The sequence below is a fragment of the Odocoileus virginianus genome, unplaced genomic scaffold, assembly GCF_023699985.2.
Source record: "Odocoileus virginianus isolate 20LAN1187 ecotype Illinois unplaced genomic scaffold, Ovbor_1.2 Unplaced_Contig_15, whole genome shotgun sequence".
NCBI classification, from domain to species: Eukaryota; Metazoa; Chordata; class Mammalia; order Artiodactyla; family Cervidae; genus Odocoileus; species Odocoileus virginianus.
The window spans coordinates 919,431-939,130 of NW_027224332.1; the positions used below are offsets into that span (position 1 = coordinate 919,431).

The 19,700-nt window shown below is 39.3% G+C and overlaps 1 protein-coding gene across 3 annotated transcripts in view; it reads right to left on the reverse strand.

Annotated features, from left to right (window-relative positions):
* LGI1 (leucine rich glioma inactivated 1) overlaps positions 1-19,700 on the reverse strand; it is a 50,441-nt gene that overhangs the window by 29,946 nt on the left and 795 nt on the right. For all 3 annotated transcript variants that reach the window (XM_070464092.1, XM_070464093.1, XM_070464091.1), the window contains exon 2: positions 19,443-19,514. In XM_070464092.1, coding sequence (XP_070320193.1) covers positions 19,443-19,514 — 72 coding nt within the window. The remainder of the gene's footprint in view (positions 1-19,442; positions 19,515-19,700) is intronic.

Sequence of the window (19,700 nt, forward strand, 5' to 3'; positions counted from 1 at the left end):
ATACATACTGTTTAATTGCACTATGCTAAGTCCAGTATTCTCTGTTAGCAAACTTCTTGACTTTTACTTTTGAGGTGTAGGGTTAAAAATAGCTGCACTAACCAACTTAATGACTTACCCTCTCTGAACCTGTTAACCAAGGGGATTAAAACTATGAGATCTCACCTTCTGAACAGTTGTAAATAACTTATTTGACATCTGAGATTGCTTAAAAATGATGAGAGAAAGGGATAACAGTGGGTTAGAGACAAATTGAGCACAAAAAGGTCATTTTTGAAGCTGGAAGCTGATTTTTACTATTATTTCTACTTTTATATATGTTTGAAATTTTCTGTAAAAATGGGGAGGGAGAGAAAGTAAACCAAATAAAACCAGATGATGTCTTGCATTTCTTTCTAAGCTATAAGCCCTGGAATGATGTTGGATTCTCTTCTATCCCTTCTCCTTCCAACGTTACAGCTTTACTCTCAAATGATTCGCTAGACTGTGAAGTCAACATTATCGAATAAGTCATACATATTAGATGCCCAGTTTTTCAAAAAATTCAAATTTTTATTATTTCAGTCACAACTTTGGCAATTGTCTCTTCTTATGTCATGGTTCTGGGAAACAAGAAGATTGCTCAGCCTTACTCCAAGGTAAGCTACCATCCAAAGTCTTCCTTAGGTTACAGATTTTCGTTTCATTCTGTATCAGTTCAGTTAAGTTGCTCAGTTGTGTCCGACTCTGCGACCCCATGGACTGCAGCACACCGGGCTTGCCTGTCCATCACCATCTCTGGAGTTGCTCAAACTCATGTCTATCGAGTCCGGTGATGCCATCCAACCATCTCATCCTCTGTCATCCCCTTCTACTCCTTCCTTTAATCTTGCCCAGCATCAGAGTCTTTTCAGATGAGTCAGTTCTTTGCATCAGGCAGCCTAAGTGTTGGAGTTTCAGCTTCAGCATCAGTCTTTCCAATGAATATTCAGGACTGATTTCCTTTAGGATGGACTGGTTGGATCTCCTTGCAATCCAAGGGACTCTCAAGAGTCTTCTCCAACATCACAGTTCAAAAGCATCAGTTCTTCAGTGTTCAGCTTTCTTTATTCTTTTATTTTTTAATTCTTTGTTCTTTTTATTTAATTTTTTATTTTTTAAAAAATTTAAAATTTATTTATTATTTATTAAATTCTTTTTAATTTATTAAATTTAATAAAATTTATTTATTTTTAATTCTTTATTCTTTATTTCTTTATTCATTCTGTATAGGCAGCATCAAGAAGGGGGAGGATGAAATAAGGCAGAAATAGATACAGAGAAATACCTCCCATGTTCACTGGCTTGCAAACTGTCCCAGGGACTTCAAAATCACTCACTTCAAGTCACTGCAAGAAATGACTTCTAACACTCATTCTCCTTAAATTGAATCAGATGCAAAACAGGATACGATATGCATATAAGCAGGCAGAATTAGCCCACACATGTCAGGGAAATAAAATAGGGTTTTTGCTAAAATTTTTATCTGCTCATTCATTGCTTATCCCTAGCACCTGTAATAGTGCCTCTCCCATAGTGCTGTTGCTGTGACACTGAATAAATATTTGTTAGAGAGGAATTTACTTTACATTAAATTCTGGTCATTACTATATTACTAGATTTAATGTTCCTTATAGCAAGGACTTAGCCTTATTGATTTTTGTGTCCTCAGTCCTGAGCACAGTTCCTGGCTGAAAGCTGTTTTCTGAACTAGTTTTTAAAGATCAAAACTTCTGGCTAAAAGTACAACGATATGCGAAAATGCGGGTGAATCTCATAAACCTAAATCCAGGGAAAGAAGCCAAAATGCAATAAAGTACATCCTTTATAATTGCTCTTATATAAAGAAGAAAAGCCAGCAAAACTAATCTATGCTGGCAGAAGTCAAGATAACATTTACATCTTGGAGATGAGAAGAGGGCACAGAGGAAGTCTTTGGGGGTAATGATGACCTGGGTGCTGGTTATAAGAGTGTTCACTTTATAAAAAGTCATGAGGAAAGGGGTAGGGGTGATAAAGAGGCAGAGCATAGAGGAGTTTTAGGGCAATGAAAATATTCTGTATGATACCATAATGATGGATACATGTCTCTATACATTTTCCTGAACTCATAGGATGCACAGTACCAAGACTGAACCCTAATGTAGACTCTGGCTGATCTAGTAAGTTCATCAGTTGTAACAGAGATACTCCCATGGTGGAAGATGTGGGGGATAGGGGATGTGTCAGGGTAGGGAGTCTATGGGAAATTCTGTGCCTTCTCTTCTATTTTGCTGTGAACCTAAAACTGCTCTAAAAAATTAAGTCTTAATTTAAACTCTCAAGATGTACACTTAAGATATGCACACTTAAAAAAAAAAGGATATGCACACTTTTCTTTATGTAAATTTTATTTTAATAAAAACTTTTCTTATAAAAGCTAAAACAAATCCCTCTGGCTAAGATAATATTGAATATCTTAGTCCCTGGATTCTAAATTCAATTGTAATTTTCTGTGGACAAGGATTCCATGGGCAAAGATTTGTAATGTATACATACATTCTAAACATAGTTGATCGCACAGGCTATCCATTTTATTATCCTGTGTATGCTACTGCTAAGTCACTTCAGTCGTGTCCGACTCTGTGCAACCCCATAGACAACAGCCCACCAGGTTCCCCTGTCCCTGGGATTCTCCAGGCAAGAATACTGGAGTGGTTTGCCATTTCCTTCTCCAATGCATGAAAGTGAAAAATGAAAGTGAAGTCGCTCAGTCGTGTCCGACTCTTAGCAACCCCATGGACTGCAGCCTACCAGGCTCCTCCGTCCATGGGATTTTCCAGGCAAGAGTACTGGAGTGGGGTGCCATTGCCTTCTCCGATCCTGAGTATACTTAAGACTTTAAAAGATCCTGTTCTATAAAGAGGGTAAATGCCCATCTTTAATTTTTATAGGTTCCTTTAGAAAGTTTGATTTCAGTATCATAATTTGTTATTGAGCCAGATATGTTAAAGAATCCTGTAGTCCTTGTTAAAGGAAACCATGTCACCCCACCTCATCTTGATGTACAACAGACCTGGGGCAGACTAGTGTGGCCATGTTTTATATCTCATGACTTCTATCCCTTTTCTTAAATTATTAGAACAAGAAGGACTCCTTTTCTCATGAAGAATAGCTGATCCTAAGGTCGGTCAGCATCCCATGGTCCAACTAGTCTGGTTCAAAAAGGTGAGTTGGGCTAAAGATGAATCCCTTCTTGAGAATTTGGAATCACAAACAGAGATGGAGCCAGCCAGCAGAGGAGCTGAAGGAGGAAAGATGCCTTAGGGTTGAGTCAGCTCCATGGCAGGAAAACTGTGTGCAGGGTGAACTCAGAAGAGAGTGGAATGTGGAGGAGATCTCATAAAGGACTGTGTGTATGAGGCTGGATCAGGGAGATGCCCAGATCTGTGTTTGATCCTAGACCTGTGCTTCTCAATCTTAGCTTCACTTGGAATCACCTGGAGAGCTTTATAAATACTGCTACCATGTTCTCACCCTCAAGGATTCTGGTTAATCTGGTTAAATTCTGTACCTGTGATGTGGCCTGAGCATGGGATGTTTAAAAACTCCCCAGGTGTCTCTCACACGCAGCCAGGGCTGCATATGGTAAATTTCTTGTCAGTTACAATAGCCTTCCTCTACCTGTGGCGACCAAGGGGACCTCTGCTCCTTGTAGCAGGTGTGGCTGGAACAGGAGCTCTGATACACAGAGATGCTGTAGATTGTCCCATGTCCCTAACTACAGGTAGCAAAAGTCCATAATACCGTGACTCAGATTTGACGACTGTCCTCACAATTGCAGCACATGGAGGAGTGGGTGGGGCTCAATGTATTGTCTAAACAAACTCCTTACCCTGAGCTCCAAATCAGAGACCTCACCCCCTAGATTTGCCAAACAGCCATCCTGTGGGTTTGTACAGGGATAATGTAGAATGTGTCCTCTGCCCCTGGGCCTGTGGGAACATTTGAGGTCTCTGACACTTTCTTCTTAGGAAGGGGAAAAGGCAGTCATGTTCCCTAGAATCTTGGTGGAGGTGGACACAGGGCTGCACCTTGACCTTTCTGTATCTTAGCCATCAGTCTCATGAATTCAGTGTGAAAACAAGGGAGTGTAGGAAGGGTGGGAAGGATTGTTTTCCTCTGCAACCAAGGGAATGTATGTTTCCTTACCAAGAAAGATTTAAGACCATACATAGATCAATCGATTGCTCAGTTGTGTTTGACTCTTTTGCAACTCCATGGACTGTAACCTGCCAGGCTCCTCTGTCTGTGGAATTTTCCAGGCAAGAATACTGGAGTGGGTTGCCATTTCCTACTCTAAGGGATCTTCCTGACCCAGAGACCAAACCTGCATATCTTGTGTCTCCTGCATCGGCAGGTCTATTCTTTACCACTAGTGACACCTGGTATGTTTCCTTACCAAGAAACAGATTTAAGACCATACACATCAGCTATCAGTTCCGTGCAGGCAATAGCTCATTCTTTAAATCATCATTGTTGCCTCCACAATAACCTGTATTTCATAAAATGCTGCTGCATTTTCTTATCCGGGCTTTGAAACAAGTCTGTGAAAGTGGTAGAGTAGATGTTAATAGCTGTTTGACAGGAGGAAACTGTGGCCCAGAGGGCTGCTAAAAGCTTTGACCAAGGTCATAAGACCCAAGAGTCCTGGTCTACTCCCCTTTCCACGCCTTGGGTGGTCTCTCAGTATAGGAGCCTGATCACATAATGACACAACATTCACATTCTGACAGACAACTATAACACTACTCACCTTATGCGGATTTAAGAAATCTCTTTAAATTATAATTCCTTTTTTAAAAGGAATTAATTAATCAAACTAAGTATCCTAAAAGTCACATTAAGATCATGTCAACTTATGTTTTTTTAAGTCAAGAATTTAAAAAAAATCTAAACTATCACAACATTGTCAAGCAATTATACTCCAAGTTAAAAAAAAGAATTTAAAAAATAAGAATGCAGTTTGGTGTATTCTGTTTAAGATACTATCGGCTCAGTGTAAAAATTCTGGAAAACTCAGAAAAGCTTAAAGAAGACAATAAAAATGACTGTCACCATACTACAAAGATATGAATATATGTGTATATAATATCTGTATGATATATGCATGTATATATTTATAAAATTTATAAAATTAGAATAATAATTTGTATTGTTCTGTGTCCTCCTTTTCATGTACTTATTTTTTCAAGAACAATTTCTTATGACAAAAATTCAATATAAAAGTTTGACAGATGAATAAGTCTTGTATTATACATATTTCAGGATTTAACTTTTTAATTGTTGATTCCAATTTTCACTGTTATAAACACTACCATGACTACTCTCACATGCAAGTATTTTTCCATATCCCTAATTCTTTCCTTTGAGTAGACTTAGGGTAGATTTTTTAAGGTAGCATTATTGGATTGTACATGGTTTTTATGTCTCTATTTATTACTAACTTGTATCACACTACCTATTCAATCTGAATATAGAAATGCCTATTTATCACATCCTTACCAATAGTTAGTATTATCACTTTTGCTTCTTTTTCTAGGAAATCATGTCCTTTGACCATTTTTGTTGCATTTTAAGCACCTTTTATTTATTAAGGATATTACCTATTCTTTTCCTTTCTTATCTGATGCTGAATGTTTCCCTGCTGATTATGATTTGCCTTTTGAATCATGATTTTTAGCATATAGACATTTTACATTTCTAACAAAATATATCAACATCTATTACATATTCTTTCTTTGCCGTAATTCTTAAAATGTTTCTTCCTACCTTGATATTAATGAAATAATACTTACCCCTCACTCTATAACTTTTCTTTTTTTACTCTAATTTATTTGGAGCTTGCTTTTATCTATGATGTGAGGTGAGACACTGCCTTGATTCCTTCCTAGGTATTTACTCAAATTTGCCAAAGCCTGTCATTGAATAATTAATGCCCTTCCCACTTGTGTGTACATAATCAGTTCAGTCAGTTCAGTCACTCGGTCGTGTCCGACTCTTTGCGACCCCATGGACCACAGCATGCCAGGCCTCCCTGTCCATCACCATCTCCTGGAGTTTACTCAAACTCATCTCCATTGAGTCAGTGATGCCATCCAACCATCTCATCCTCTATCATCCCCTTCTCTTCCTGCCTTCAATCTTTCCCAACATCAGGGTCTTTTCAAATGAGTCAGTTTTTCCCATCAGGTGGCCAAAGTATTGGAGTTTCAGCTTCAGCATCAGTCCTTCCAATGAACACTCAGGACTGATCTCCTTTAGGATGGACTGGTTGGATATCCTTGCAGTCCAAGGGACTCTCAAGAGTCTTCTCCAACACCACAGTTCAAAAGCATCAATTCTTTGGTGCTCAGCTTTCTTTATAGTCCAACTCTCACATCCATACATGACTGCTGGAAAAACCATAGCCTTGACTAGATGGAACTTTGTTGACAAAGTAATGTCTCTGCTTTTTAATATGCTATCTAGGTTGGTTATAACTTTCCTTCCAAGGAGTAAACATATTTTAATTTCATGGCTGCAATCACCATCTGCAGTGATTTTGGAGCCCCCCAAAATAAAGTCTGACACTGTTTCCCCATCTATTTGCCATGAAGTGATGGGACCAGATGCCATGATCTTAGTTTTCTGAATGTTGAGCTTTAAGCCAACTTTTTCACTCTCCTCTTTCACTTTCATCAAGAGGCTTTTTTTTTTTTAAGAGGCTTTTTAGTTCCTCTTCACTTTCTGCCATAAGGGTGGTGTCATCTGCATATCTGAGGTTATTTGTATTTCTCCCTGCAATCTTGATTCCAGTTTGTGCTTCATCCATCCCAGCGTTTCTCATGATGTACTCTGCATATGAGTTAAATAAGCAGGGTGACAATATACAGCCTTGGTGTACTCCTTTCCCTATTTGGAACCAGCCTATTGTTCCATGTCCAGTTCTAACTGTTGCTTCTAGGGACCAGGGAAGCTGCATATAGATTTCTCAAGAGGTAGGTCAGGTGGTCTGGTATTCCCATCTCTTTCAGAATTTTCCAGTTAATGTGATCCACACAGTGGAAGTGAGAAATAGATTTAAGGGACTAGATCTGATAGACAAAGTGTACATATTACTTCCTTCAAAAATCTGCTATTTTATAGGGTTTTTCCAAAGATGAAAGCTTGAATTTACTTACTATTCCTACTGTTTCCTAATTTATTATTTTATATGCTAATTATTTATTTTCTCTTGAGTTCCTTAGAAGATGTATTGTTTCATGTTCAATTCATATATTTTTATTCTTTCTGATTTAAAATGAAAGTATTTAGAAATATGACTTTGCCTCTATGTAAAGCATCCAGTAAGTTTTAACAAGTGGTCTCTTAAAATTGCATGTTTTATTTCAACAAGTATTTAGAATAATATTCTTAAAATTCCCTGTTGATGATATTTAAAAAATATTTTCATGAGTTAAAATTAACATTGCCCTGGGACCAAGGAGGATGAGATCTGTAAAATGCCTGCTAACCCTGAGCTCCAGTTTCTCTTCTGACTACTCACATTCACCTGTCTGTAGGTGTGGGTCACATCTCTCTATAAGCAATAAATGAACACCAAGGCCATCAGGTTATTAGGAGGTTCTTGGTTGAAAAGCTAGGATCAGAAGCACTTAATTCAAAAGGAGCAGAGAAGTGTGTGATAGGGTTAGCATGGAACTTGGCGTGCTGAGGTCAGCAGTAGAGGAGAAAAGGAAGAAGCAGAGGATCACAGAATGAGGATCTAACTACATTAGAAGGAGGTCAAGGCTGAGGCTGCCCAATGTCTAGCTGGGGGTCCGCAAGAGTGAAATGATTAGATAGGGACATGTGTCGATGCCAAGACTGAAGGACTGCTAAAGCAGTTTCCTGCCCTGGCTTCACACCTCTTCTAGAGACCAGGAAGGAGCACCCTGAAGAGGGAATCACAAAGCCTGAGTCTTAATTCCCACTTGGCCATAAATCCTCCGTGTGGCCTTGAGCACATCACTTCTGCTCTCTATGTTGTCAAATGAGGGATCTGAACTAGATAACCAGAAAGATGTGTGAGACAGGGCTTGTAGAGCTGCAGGCTTCATTCATGGAGGAATAGGCATGGGCTCTGCATGAGGAGTGGGAGTCTTGGGTAGGCAGGTCTACAGATGGTTGAATGGGAGGAGTAACCTTGCTGGGAACATCTCCCCTTGTCTCAAGCCAGACTGGCCCCCTGGCTCTAATGACACTTCTTCAGACTCCCTTCAGTCACCTGTGACATCTTAACTCCCATCAGAACTGACATTGGCCACAAGTGGCCTGCATCTTGTCTTACAGCTCAAAGCAGAGTCTTTCGACTGTGGAGGGGGCTTTCCCATACAATCAGCACTCTGTAAGGGCTACTCTGGATGAAGAAGAGTGAGCAGCCAGCCTCAGGCTATTGTTTAGAGATGGCATCGATTAGATATAGAATAGAAAATCTGGTTTCTAAGCTTGTAGCTGCTACTTTTATTATGTACATGATACATCAAGCAGGTAAATCTATTTCTTCATCCATTAAAAGAGGAATGATAATAACAGAGACTTGCTGGAAGATTCTGAGAATTATGTGAGATAATATATAAGAGTATCTCATCAATGCTTCTGCCAAACAGTATCTCAGCAAACAGCCCAGACATAAAAGAGCAGAGCTGGAAGAGCTGCTAGATCTAGTGAAGAACATTAGTTATGCGGAGAGGGAAACTGAGGTCCAGTGAGACTGTCATCTGCCTAAGAGAACTGTTATGAGCCTCATCTAGGGAATTAGGCAGCCTTGGGCAGTGTGTGCAAGCACATTTTGTGTATATATGTGTGCCTGATGTTTATATGTGCATATACATGAAATGACAGAGAGCAAGATGCAGACGTTACAGTTGTTAGAGATTTGAGGGCACAGCTGGAAGGGCTGGCCAACTTTTAGAACTGCCTCTGCTTAAATGATTCATACCTTCTAGTTGTTACTAACATTCTCCTTTATTCAAAAGAACAGGGCTGGTTGAATGATAATTAATAACAGGCTGATGATTCACTTCAGTTGAATGCACACATTCTAAGTGCATGTGCCACGTGAATAATTTTACATTTGAATATATTAAAATAGGCTCTTAAATAGGAAAGCATTAAAATGGGAAGCATCACATATGAGCACATTATGTTCTTTTTGACTCTCATCCTTGGGAAACATTTTCAATGTAACTCAGAGGACCCTTAGGTAGACCTCTTCTATCTGGATTGATGGAAAATAACCCTAATTTTGCTCCATGTAAGTCTGAAGGGTGGGGGGCAGCCTAGAGAGATATGTGATTCAATTCTTTGATTTACAGGTGAGGAAAGCAAGGACCACAAAGTGAGTGACTTACTCAAAGTCACAACTTTTGACAGCAACAGGGCCAGGTTTAAAATGTAGATTTTAGATTTGCAAGGATTCCCTGGGGGAACATTCTTAGCCTGCACATTTGAGCATGGATTTGATTTGAGCATAGATCCACCTCTCTGGTTTTATAGTTCATTACCTTTCATCCCAGAATATCAAAAGTTTTCCTTTCTAGGAGATGGCAAAACTAGTCACAGCCCACCCTCCTGATGCAGTTTATATATTTGGTCTGTATTTCCCTGCTCCTAAAAAACAAAGAAGAAGGGACTTCAATTTTATTTAAAGCTATTATATGCCAAACCTCATCTTTATCAGATTGCTATCTAGGAACTCATTTAAATCCTCCAGTGAACACTATAATGTAGGCTTTATAGTCTCCATCTAAAATACAAAGAAACCTGAGGTGCGAGCGGTAAGGTACTTTGAAGCTTGTAACTGGCAGAGCTGGGATTCTGTGCTCAGTCATGATCTCCCCTGACTGGTAATGGTCAGGGGCAAGGCTTTGCTTCCTCTTTTTAGTCCCAGCAGATCCCAGATCTGCTACAAATCTAGGTTAGCCTTGCCTTGTAGTTCCCAGAGTTCAGGGAACACAAGGCCTTCATGCGATTGGAAGGTTTTACATGAGCAACAAGAGAGGAAAAATCAAATTCATGTAAATTGGGTAAGTGAAGTTAACTGAAGTTCCTAATTACAGGAATCTGCCTATCTGCAAGTAAACTGAGTCTCTTCAAAAAGGATTTAAATACAGTTTCCCTATCTTATTGATAATGGGACCCTTTTATCATTGCGTTTTATGTACAATGAATATACCCAGGAAAATGCTGGACTAGCCATCTGAGAAATAACTTGAGGAAGCCCTCTTAAAACAAAATTAGTGAGAGCATAAATTCAAGCTTCCAGGGCTTTTTCCCTGTTGAATGGGCTGCAAGTAATAATGCACTTACTCTGAAAGATGGAACATCCATTGGGACATCCCCAAAGAAGCCGTGTGTGCCATACACACTGCTTGATCAGGTGGAGAGCTTGGCAGTGAGGCACGTTCAAAGATAATCACACCCAATGAATGCACACTAACAAAGCTGCCTGAGTCACTCCTATATGGAGACAGATGGTTTAACGTATCCTTTAAGATGAAATTCTTTCTACCTGTGTAAGCTCTGCTGGCAAGCCTCTCAAGAGCAAGGGAAGGGATTCATAATTAATAAATAAAATGAACACCAAAGGTGTAGATTCCTAGTATCCTATTGGAGGTTAAGAAAAGGAAAACAACATAAAGAAATTCCAGAGGTTTTCTAAGCCAAGGTGCATTGTGAGTAGGCAAGCATGAATAGAATGGGCAGTTTCCCAAATTTATTTGAGCACAGAACTCTTTTTTTTTTTTTTTTCAGGACACGTGTTCCACAGGACACAAGATGAGAAAACATTGATCTAAGGTATAACTTTAAAGTATATAAGTTCTTTGTCATTTGCCCTCTTCTGTGTCTCTGTCCCTCTCTTTTTTAACGCTGGGAGACTAGAGCCTACACATACCAATGAGAGCTGAATCCTAGGGCTACTCGATGTTCTTGCCAGCAACGCTGCCACCCTTTCAAAGGGCTTTTGAAATTCTTTTTCAGTGATTGTCTCCAGGGATCAGGACACAGTCCTCCGAATATCCTCCTTAGTGGCAAAGGTTGACCCTCTGAGAGGGGGTTTGATTTGGGGAACAAAACTGTGCAAAGTTAAGCCCAGTTATTCATGTTCAAGAGAAAGTAGACAGATGTAGTTAAAAGTGAGGATGTGGTTTAAACTCCGACTTTACCTCTTATGTGGGGTGTGACATCACAGAGGTTACCTAACTCTTCTAGGACTCAGTGCTTCATCTGCAAAATGGACATAATCATACTTCCTCACAGGGTTACTGTGATAATGATTGAAAAATGAGACAGATAAAGTGCTTAGCACCAAGCAATACAAATGACAATGTCCCCTAACAAAACTTTGCCTGATTTTATTGTATGACTTGTAAACTGGCAATGAAGACAATTCTCAAAGATCTAGAAATGTTTAGCTATAGAAGCAAAGTTAGGAAGAATCTCTGATCTCCCATAAGGAATTCTCTAAAAGTCAAAAGTTACTTGTATATTTAAATTCTAGTCTCTTTATTTTTTTTTCCATTTATTTTTATTAGTTGGAGGCTAATTACTTTACATCATTGCAGTAGTTTTTGTCATGCATTGAAATAAATTTGCCATGGATTTACATGTATTCATCTCTTTATTTTTTAAAGGCTCAGGTTTTTTTTTTTTTTTAAGATTTTCTTTTATGTGGACCTTTTTTAACGTCTTTACTGAATTTGTTACAATATTGCTTCTGTTTTATGTTTTGGTTTTTTTGGCCACAAGGCATGTGGGATCTTAGCTCCCCAACCAGGGATTGAACCCACACCCCCTGCATTGGAAGGTGAAGTCTTAACCACTGGACTGCCAGGGAAGTCCCCCGTAAAGGCTCACTGCTTTTTAATCACATTTTACACAGGTAAACACCTGTCATCTTGCCATTTAAATGGCCTCAACAATTCCTTTCCAGTCGTTGCCCTGTGGGAGGGATATTGAAACACTGTTTTGTCACAGCCACCATGGGAGGTTCTGATAAAGTCCCAATGGACCTGCTTGGGAAATTGGGAACTACATTATTATTCTAATAATAACTTTATAATAGCCAATTTCATAATGTGAGGCTCTTTCATTAAACAATCTAATTTACTGGTTTATTAGAACTGATACAATAAATTTTGTCTATTTCCTTAACAAGGCCATTGTCTGTATTAAAGTACCCTATTTGTAGAACAGAATACAATAGCATTTTTAAGCAGAAAGAAACCTAAGTTAATTGAACATGAAGGTCTCAAAAATGCCAGTTATGTGTGTTTTGTTTGGCCTTTATTCTGTTTAAAAATCTGCCTCCAGATTTCTGCCTTCTTCTAAAAATTAAAAAAATATGATCCATCTTCAGTAGCACGTTCTCATCAGCAATAATCAGTTGGAAGTGAAGATTCATTTTTAGGTAAGACATGTCTTCTCTGGTTTACCCCAGTCACTACCACTCACTATTGTCTTATACTCAACTGTTTCTTTCATTGACCTTATCATCCCAACCCCCATTGGGCATTTGAGTTTGAGAACCATGTTTTAATCTATCTCTGGTATTTTATACATATAAAATCTGAAATCCAGGGATACTTGGTCACACAGTCCATTGCTGTCTGAACTGGATTTCAAAACCATGTCTCCTGATCTCTACTTCAGGCTTCTCTCCATCTTATCACAGAACTACTCATCTTAAGACTGGCCAGTGTTAATTATTTTTCATAAAACCTGACATGTTTACAAAATATGGTGCCAGTTGTTTTTTTCATGAATGAGAGGGCTCTGCTTCCTCTTTCCCCTCCCACCCTGGGAAAAGTAAATAGTTCACCTTTCTTGTGAGAAGTATTTGAAGGAAGATTTCTTAGCAAGTTCTGATGCAGACCTATGTGTAGAACAATGACATCTTAAAGCTAGCATCATAGGCAAACCCAGTCTATACAATCAGATGCTAATCTGATGTATGGTCATTCAAATTAAAGTGATTTTCAGAACAAATAATAAAAGCTAATGTTTATTGAGTTGTAGGAACTGTCCCAAGTGCTTTACATGTATTACTTCATTTAATCCTGACTATAATCCTGTATAACAGGTACGGTGGTTATTGCCCACTTTGTATTAATAGATGCAGGTAATGTAGCCTCTATTAGCCATAAACTCAACAGTGGGCAAGAGTCACCATCATCACCAATCAACTGAGTACCATTTTGAACAAAATGAGAGAGCTTATCAAGACTACTTTCTCATACCTTGGAATACAGGCAAAATAGAGTTTACCTTTTTAGGGCTCACCTCCAACTTGGAGCTGCCATGTCAAAGCAGGGAGGGAGAGCTGTCACTCATCTGTCTGTCTCCCACAAAGCCCAGGGCTGAGCCTGCTGCACAGTAGAATCCCAAAAGTTTTTGCTGAAATGGGAGGCTTGTGCTTTCATTTTGTTACTGCTTGCAGCTACACAATGAATAAATACTTGTTTTAGCTAAGCCACTGTGTTCACAAATTTGTGTTCACAAATTTGGTTTCCATCTTAATAATGCTTAATTAGCATCTTTCTTTGGATGTCCTGTCAGACTGGATAAAGGGGGAGTCTGACCTTTCACAGGAGAGAGGCTAGTCAAACCTGAGAGATAACTGGAGTGGCAAATAAGAGTTTGTGCTTGTCAAAGACCTAGAGGAAATCAGAGGGAGACAAAAGGGATCCAGGCAGTGGGTCTAAAGAAAGATTCTGGATGCTTTGCCTTTTAAATTCTGGTACACTGGAAACATCTGTTGAAGAAGTTTGACATCATAAGGTCATGAGCAAAAACCTCTTCACACTTTCTTTTGGTTCAGCGCACATTCCAGACCTCCACACTATTGGCTCGTGTGAAATCAGATCGCGTATATCAAACAAAAGGAAGTGTGAACATGACTGAAACTACTGATAGGAAGACAGAAGTCTCTAGTATAAAATCTATGAAAATATGGATTGAATTCAACAAATACATAGTAAGCAAAATCTTAATCTAAGCTTATAACATCCTTTCTAGGACCATGGCTATTGAGAACCCTCTGTTAGAGACAAGGGCAGATACAAATAGCTCTAAAAATGATGGGAAGAATTAGAAACATGAGAAAAGTCTATAGAACTTGAGAAAACAGAGGTCAGGGAATGAGGTACTTCAGGCTGGCATGGATGGAGCTTGTGGTGTATGTGTGTGTGTGCACATGTGTGTGTGTGCTATTGCTACTATGAGAGATGACCCTAGACAAATAGCCAAATTCTGTTAATACCAACTCAGATGTTCAGATGTTTCTCTGTTTCTAGGGAACCATTAAAGGCTCCCAAGCATGAGGGTATCAGGATGAGATCTGCACTTCAGGAAGGTAATGCTAATGGAGGTGGGGAGGAATGGGATCCAGAAGCAGGGGGACCAGTGGAAAACCTCCCCTAGCAGCCTGTGGAACAGTGACTGCAGCCTCAGTTAGGATCATGGCCCTGGGGTCAAGAGGAGATGGCAGATTCTTATGCGGTTTGATGGGGGGACATTTCCTGTTGAAAGTGGACCTGAAGAGGTAACTCCTAACTTTCCTGGTTGAATAACTGAGAAGATGAAATACACTTTCAGAGAAAACATTTGTTATACAGGGCTGTGTGCACAGTCACAACAATTCCTTAAGAAGTTAAAAATCAGAGCTATGGGTCACTGGTCGGACTGTAGACAAAACAGCCCAGATGATTGAAATGTTTACTTCTTGGTCCATTGTAGGCCATCACCTGGGCACAAACCAAAACATACTCATCCACAAGCAGTAAGTAATTCCTCTAGAAGCCCTCTTAGCTGATAGGTTTGGCTTGAGTAGTCATTGAAGGTCACAAAATGTTTCTTAACGCTTGTCATGGAATAAATAAAGAGGTCAATCACTGTGAAGGTGATATAGGCTATGGATATTTTCCCCTGGACAAATAATATTTTGAAGAACTAACTGATAAAATTATAGCAAGGATGGACTTCTTATCTGTCTTGTTCATGCTGTTTACTTCTCGGTTTTTTGGTCTTTGATTTCTTATGAACTATATATTTATGTGTTGATTGTAGATTAATAAAAGAAATGATTATATCCTCCCCCCTCCCCGCCCCTGCCAAGGGATCAGTTCTATTGCTTCAAACAAGATCAGACCTCATTGGAATAAATAGAAATTTTTCCAGCTACCCTGAATTCTTATATCAAGATTTTGTGTGTGTGCGTGATACTAACCGAACCCTGTTACTCCCTGCAAATAGAACTCTCTGAAGAGTTCTACTAGATAGCTTTAGTTTATCAAAACTTTTATGAATAAATGGCAATGTGTCCACATTTTATACTTTTAAATTTGAATTTTACTTCTGTAATGAGCCCATATCATTGGGGATTTTAGTCTGTGGTTGAGAAGAACAGGGCTGTCCAGTGTGAAAACACATTTCTGTAAATTCCATTCACTACAAGTACCACTCCCTCTCACTGAAAGCAAACTAGAATGAATAATCATTCCCATTGGTTAAGTTTCACAGCAGGCCTATGGATAACATGAATGAAATTACATTTGCTGGGGAAAGATTTTTTTTTCTTTGCTGTTGTTTAAAACCATAGGTGTTTTTAAAAATAGGCTCATATAATTAATCTGATGAAATTTCATTGGATAATTTTATTCTTTCTCTCCTCTCTACAGAGTGTGGGCTTTTGTTTTTCTTGTTCTCTGACACACATTGCCAGCCACAGCCTACCAGGATCTTCTCCCCCAGAACATGTAACTTAAGGAGGCATTACGTCTGTTTCCCTCAGTACCCCAGGCTGACATTTCACAAAGTACTTTTCATCATGACTTCTGCAGAAGGTCTGAAAAAGCATTTGGGGCCATAATGAAATTGTCAGACTTTTAGGGTAGGTGATGGGAATGGGCCTTTTCTTTTTCTTTTTCCACAACTGAGCATGAAACCAACTGCCTTTGGACACCAATGGAGCAGAATTGATTCAGAAGCTTATCTTTTCACAAACTATGACAGGTCTGTTTTGTAATCTACGGTCGCAAATGCTATTAGAATCCAATGCAAACCCCAAGCAATGGCTGGTGTGATCCAGGTCTGGTCTGATGGCAAAGGTCATGCAAAGGCAAATCAGACCCCTGGGTCTTCGTGTTCCAGTGGGGAGTTTTCAGGGCACTGGATGGCGCCATCCCACAAAAGAACTCTTTATGTCTGTGAAGTATGCATTCCCACCACTGTTATGATTATGGCATTATTCATACTTGGAGCCTTTTCATTTATTTCCTCCTCAGTGAAAATGCACTTATTAGGCCCTTTCCCAAGGACAGGAGGAAACAGAGAACATTGGACAGGAAGAATGGAGAGCAGTCAGGATGGCTGCTATCCAAAAGTCTACAAGCAATAAATGCTGGAGAGGGTGTGGAGAAAAGGGAACCCTCTTACACTGTTGGTGGGAATGCAAATTAGTACAGCCACTATGGAAAACAGTGTGGAGATTTCTTTAAAAGCTGGAAATAGAACTGCCATATGACCCAGCAATCCCACTTCTGGGCATACACACCGAGGAAACCAGATCTGAAAGAGACACGTGCACCCCAATGTTCATCGCAGCACTGTTTATAATAGCCAGGACATGGAAGCAACCTAGATGCCCATCAGCAGACGAATGGATGAGGAAGCTGTGGTACATATACACCATGGAGTATTACTCAGCCATTAAAAAGAATTCATTTGAATCAGTTCTAATGAGATCGATGAAACTGGAGCCCATTATACAGAGCGAAGTAAGCCAGAAAGATAAAAACCATTACAGTATACTAACACATATATATGGAATTTAGAAAGATGGTAACGATAACCCTATATGCAAAACAGATAAAGAGACTCAGATGTACAGAATAGACTTGTGGACTCTGGGAGAAGGCGAGGGTGGGATGTTTCAAGAGAACAGCATCGAAACATGTATATTATCTAGGGTGAAACAGATCACCAGCCCAGGTTGGGTGCCTGAGACAAGTGCTCGGGCCTGGTGCACTGGGAAGACCCAGAGGAATCGGGTGGAGAGGGAGGTGGGAGGGGGGACCGGGATGGGGAATACATGTAAATCCATGGCTAATTAATTTCAATGTATGACAAAAACCACTGCAATAATGTAAAGTAATTAGCCTCCAACTAATAAAAATAAATGGGAAAAAAAAAAAAAAAAGAATGGGGAGCAAAATCTCTAGGAAACAGAGTCCTGGCGATTAGAGACAAACTTTGACCCCTGCCATGTTGAGTTTAGCCAATGTGAGTTAAGTAAGGACATCCAGGGCAAGAATTACTCGCCCTTTTGTTATTTCTGAAACCTGAGCTGCTTTTAGAAATAAGGGTTGGAATGTTCCATAGGAACTCGAAGCATGGAACGCAGGGGCATGGCACACACACTCGGTGCGGGCTATTTAAAAACCAGTTCCCTGGCTTCCCTCTGTGATTCTAAATACGTGTCATCACATTACCCTGCAGCAGCCGGTAACTATTTCTATAACATTGTCCAGCATCTGTGCTTGCTGAGGCTGGGTCCACCCAGGGGAAACAAAGTGGAGAGATGCTAACTGATGGGGCTGGTCAATCCAGGTGTTCTGTGGCACAACTAACAACCGTCCAATGTTAGTAGTGTGTGTCAAATGACACTTCTTGAATTTTAAGGACTGATCTATTTAATTATCCTGGGGAGAGAGAAGTGCCTTAGTCCATCAAAAGGATGCTTTTAAAATGAGCCTTATATGTATTTGACAAATAATAACATAGTCACAATTGATCACTTTCTCACATACAACCAGTTCTTATCTAGCCTATGAAAGGATCCCAGCATTGATGACTTTGCCTCCTTTTTGAATTTGTTTGATGTACTAAACAAACTAATTTGTTCGTTGCCCTAATCAACTATTAGCTGTCAGTCAAACAGATAAATCACTTAGGAATATTCTACTCAATTGTTAATCATTCAAAGACATTAGCTAGAAGAAGGACATTAGTTAACATTATTACATAATGTCAAAACACTTGAATAATCAAATCAGTTTGGGGATTTCATATAGACAAAACAATAGATTAAGTGATTTTTCTAGCTTTTTTAGTTTCATGTAAAAAGTTAAAACCCTACCATTTATAAAATGTGTAACCACTTGTCATATCCTACGCCAAGCATTTTATCTACTGAAATCTCATGTATTTCTGATAACAACCTTTCAAAGTGTCAACACCTCCATTTTACAGATGAGAAGACTGAGGCTCAGAGAGATTTAGTCATTTGCACACAATTACATGTCTAGCTTCTAGGGAGTGGTGGAGTGAGATTTACATACAGGTCTCTCTCATTTCAAATCCATGCTATTTGCCTCTCTGTATGTAAAACTTCAAATAGCCAAAATGGCCAAGTAAGGTAAGAAAACAAAAACCCTAAAACAAACAAGCAAAAAAACTTGAGTCCTGGATCATACAGTTAAGATAACCACAACTCAGTTGATGGACAATTGGCTGATTCCCCACCCCGCCCCCCCGGAACCGGTAATGACAAGCCACTCTGTGGCCTGACACCTGAGCATCAGGGGACCTCTTGTCCCCTGTGCAGTCCTGCTCTGAGAACTAGTACTCCAATTGCCAAACATTACATATGAGAACAAGTTATCCATGTTACATTATGCCTGTGGAAAGATCTGATTTCTTAGTCAAATATTATTTTTTGACTCTTTTCAGACATAGATTGAATATGTGGTTCCCTCATGGCTATCTCAAAACACACAGCAAAGACTAATTCTTTGCACTATCCTATATTAATATTTTCTTTCCCTCCTTATAAGGAGATGAGTTATAAATCAGGTGAGATTAGAAAGCAGTCACTCAAGAATGAATATTTTAAGGAATTACCTAGAAAGAATTGAGATTTTTCTTCCCCACATGGTAAATCATACAGAGTAGCAGCCTGCCCCAGGTCCCCCAGGACAACATCTTGAGTGCATATGTTATGCTGAGTTCTGTATTGACTAATTCAGAAACTCCAGGGTAAAATAACCAAAGTTCCCAAGTCAAAAATGAAAGTAAAAGGGGAGAATGAAGTGAGGATCACTGTTACAACATTCCAACAACTTCACAAATAGCCATGAGAGTAGCCGGCATTACAGGTTAGCAAATTTACCATTGCAAGCATCAACCTGCACCGTTGGTGTCAGGTCGCAAACAAGCCCATCTACCTCTCACTTTACTGATAATTCTTTTCCTCTCCAGAAATATAATCACATTTGACAAAATTAATATTGAGATAATTTCACTAGAGGGCTTATCTAAATATATGCTATATTAAAAATAGTCATGATATAAATATTTCTCACAAGAGCTGCAGCGATGGTGTGAATAAAAAACTCCCTTCGGAGATTTCAGTAAAACCAGATCTCACAAAGGATCTGAAAGAAAACAAAACAACAAACAGACACACACAAAGAGACACACACAGAACACAGAACAAACCTTATGTTAATCCGGTTTAGCAAAACAGTCACTATTTGACACTATTTTATGAAGTATGATACTGTGCCTTGCCAGCTGAAGTAGGAGACATGAATCTGCTGCAGGTTTCTCATAATAATGTT